Genomic DNA, 3,656 nt, shown 5'->3' on the forward strand with positions numbered 1-3,656 from the left:
CTCAAGGTGGATCAAGCCGCCTTCTATCTTGGAGGACTAGCCGGAGGTTGGTGGTACAAGGAAAGAGACGCTATGAGCGACTACTACAATAAAAGGGTTGAGGCCGCTATTCCATGGGCCGTTTTCAAGATGGAAATGAGGAATACGTTCATTATGAGCACGCTAGATGCAAGCTCCGGACGGAGTTCGATCGGTTCTTGATGATCGAGGCAATGACATTACAAGATTACTATATTCTTTTCAACGAACTTGCCACTTACGTGGATGACCTTCATCTTAGCCAATCTCATTTGGCTCTCAAGTTTGAAGGAGGGTTGACCGTGAAAATCTTGGAGAAACTTCCAACGGGTGAGTTATCTAGTGTGAATGAGGTGTATGCTAGAGCCGGAAATGCGGAGAGACTTCTCAATATGACTAAGGATGCCAAGGAAAGGTTCAGAGAAAAGAGGAAGACCGAGAGTGAAGGAGGGGGAAACCAATCACAGAAGCTTACTTGTAACCAAGCTAAGTCTTATTCGGGAGGGGCACAAGTGAATAGCTTTGGAAGGACTGCGGCTACGGAGGAAGAGCCGCTAGTGAAGGAGGTGGGTTAAGGTAATACAATTGTGTTGGCTTCAGGCACAAGAGGGTTGAGTGTAATAGCACTCAAAAGGGGACCAACCGGAGGTTCGGGCAAGGAAACTCCTACTACACCCCTTCCTAAAGCGGGGCGATTAACCGGAACTCAGGGGCATGGAGCAACCCGAGGAATGCCTACCCAATTTTTAATGATGGAAAAAACCGGGAAAACTTCAACCAGGGAGCACCGTCAAGGGAACGAAGCTTTACGGGAGGCAATGCTTCAGGGGCTAGGCCAACCCACTCGGTGAGCACGGTTCAAGGTGAGCCCAAGGCTAGTGCCAAGCTCTTTTCCATGGAGAAGCACAGCGCTGAAGAGGATGCCCATGTTGTCTCTGGTACATTTCTTATTAATTCTCATTCTTGTTTCGTTTTATTTGACTCGGGAGCCACTCATGTGTCGACCCTAGGTTTGGGGAGGGAGAATTAGCCAATGACGACGTGTCCTTACCTTCGGAAGAGAGTCTATCATGTGTTCAAAAGTGTATAAAGAGGTGTCGGTTTTAGTACCTGAAACAAACTTTCCGGTAAACCTTTTTTATTTTCCTTTGGAGGGATTTGAAGTGATCCTATGAATGGATTGGTTAAGTAAACACAAAGCTAATATAGATTGGCACCAAAATAAAAGAGCCTTGAAGGGACCCAAAGGTAATAGGGTATCGTACAAGGGTTACTTGGTAAAACCCAAAGTGAAACTCATTACGGTAATGACCTAAAAGATGTGATTGAGGAAGGGTTGTCCCATGCTTTTGTGTCATGTGTAGGATACTAGTGTGGAAAGACCACAAGCGCAAAAGATATCAGTAGTGAGGGAGTTTGAGGATGTGTTTCTGGAGGAGTTACCCGGATTACCTCTACCAAAGCAAGTAGAGTTCGGCGTAGACTTGAAGCCGGGGGCGGGACCAATCTCTAAGGCCCCATACCGGATGGGTCCAAAGAAGTTAGAGGTATTGAAGAAGCAACTTTGGAAATTGGCAAATAAGGGGTACATTAGACCTAGTGTATCACCATGGGGAGCACCGGTTCTATTTGTGAGGAAGAAGGACGGGACTTTGAGGTTATGCATCGACTATAGGGAGTTGAATAGCGTCACTGTCAACAACAAATATCCTTTACCAAGGATCGAAGATCTATTCGACCAACTTAGTGGAGCCGATGTATTTTCAAAGATTAATTTGAGGTCGGGCTATCATCAATTGACGATTAAGGATGAGGACATTCCGAAGACCGAATTTAGATCGAGATATGGGAATTATGAGTTCGTGGTGATGCCATTCGGGTTAACAAATGCCCCGTCCGTATTCATGGATCTCATGAATAGGGTGTTTAGCTTGTATTTGGAGAAGTTCCTGATAGTGTTCTTAGACGATATCTTGGTCTACTCTAAGACAAAAGAGGAGCACGAAGAGCACTTGAGAATTGTGTTACAAACCTTAAGAGAGCATGAACTTTATGCAAAGCTTAATAAGTGCGAGTTTTGGTTGGAGAAAGTAGCTTTCCTAGGCCATGTGATATCGAACGAAGGAGTTGCCGTAGACCTTACCAAGATCAAAGCCGTGTCAAATTAGGGGGCACCCAATAATGTAGCGGAAATCCGAAGTTTCCTAGGTCTAGCCGGATTTTATCGGCGGTTCGTGAAAGACTTCTCCAAGACCGCTAGGCCTTTGATGTCATTGATGAGAAAGGAAAACTGTTTTAAGTGGGACGGGAATAGTGAGACGACCTTATTGACCCTAAAGGAGGACTTAACCATGACCCGTTGTTAGTCTTGCCGGAAGGGAGTGAGAATTTCAAAGTGTATATCGACGCTTCAACGAATGGTTTAAGATGTGTACTTATGTAAAATGGTAGAGTCATTGCCTATGCATCGCGACAATTGAAGACCTATGTGGAGAACTATCAAACACATGATGTAGAGTTGGGAGCCGTTGTCTTTGCCTTGAAGATTTGGATACGCTACTTGTATGGAGCAACCTTTAAGGTGTTTTCCGATCACAAGATTTTGAAATACATCTATACCCAAAAGGAGTTGAACATGAGACAAAGAAGATGGATTGAACTGATTGGGGATTATGACATGGAGATAGTGTAGCATGAAGGGAAAACCAACATGGTGGCCAATGCCTTGAGTAGGAAGTCGGCGCACTCCTTGTGTACTGCCTTGTCCATGCTTAAACTAAAGGAGGAAGTGAAGAAGATGAGTATCCACATGATAAAAAAAAGGGGAGGCAATTGGGGACTTAACTTTAGAACCTGGGTTATATGATGAAATTCGGGAGAAGCAAGCAAGTGATGTGAAAATTCAAGAGTGGAAAGGAATGCTAGAAAGGGGAGAGCCCTCTAGATTTGAGTTGTATGGAGATGGAAGCCTTATATTCAAAGGTAGATGGTGCATACCAAATGATGAAGAGCTTAAGAAAAAGATCATGAATTAAGCTCATAACACACCTTGCTCGGTGCACCCAGGTGGTGATAAGTTGTACAAGGACCTTAAGAAGACCTTTTTGGTGGTCAAACATGAAGAGGGAAGTGGCGGAATTTGTGGCAAGATACTTGACTTGCCAAAGAGTGAAGGGAGAACACAAGAGACAACAAGGTAAAGTTCAACCACTAGAAGTGCCGGAGTGGAAGTGGGAGTCGATATCTCTGGATTTCATAGTGGGGTTACCAAGAACTCAAAAGGGGAACAACGTGATTTGGGTTATTGTGGATAGGTTAACCAAATCGGCTCATTTCATTGAAATGAAAGACAATTTGAGCAAGGTGGAGTTAGCTAATGCCTATTGCAAATATGTGGTCAAGCTTCACGGATTTCCAAAAGATATTGTGTAAGATCGTGATTCGCGATTCATTTCAAGGTTTTTGCAAGAGCTTCAAAGCTCCTTGGGTACTCAATAGAAGATGAGTACGGCTGTCCAACCGGCAACGCGTGGACAAATGGAGAGAACCATCCAAACAATGGAAGACATGTTGAGAGCTTGCATCTTGGAATTTGGGGGTTCTTGGGAAGATATGCTATATTTGAGAGAATTTTCTTA

The 3,656-nt window shown here is 44.2% G+C and overlaps 1 protein-coding gene across 1 annotated transcript; it reads left to right on the forward strand.

Moving 5' to 3' along the window:
* The first annotated feature begins 212 nt into the window (after window positions 1-212).
* On the forward strand, window positions 213-3,450 carry LOC141655587 (uncharacterized). The gene is made up of 4 exons (XM_074462661.1): window positions 213-584; window positions 1,383-2,086; window positions 2,470-2,599; window positions 3,085-3,450. Exons 1-4 carry the CDS (start codon window positions 213-215, stop codon window positions 3,448-3,450), a joined length of 1,572 nt encoding a protein of 523 aa, XP_074318762.1.
* Window positions 3,451-3,656: the final 206 nt, after the last annotated feature.

The sequence above is a fragment of the Silene latifolia genome, chromosome 1, assembly GCF_048544455.1.
Source record: "Silene latifolia isolate original U9 population chromosome 1, ASM4854445v1, whole genome shotgun sequence".
Taxonomy (NCBI): Eukaryota; Viridiplantae; Streptophyta; class Magnoliopsida; order Caryophyllales; family Caryophyllaceae; genus Silene; species Silene latifolia.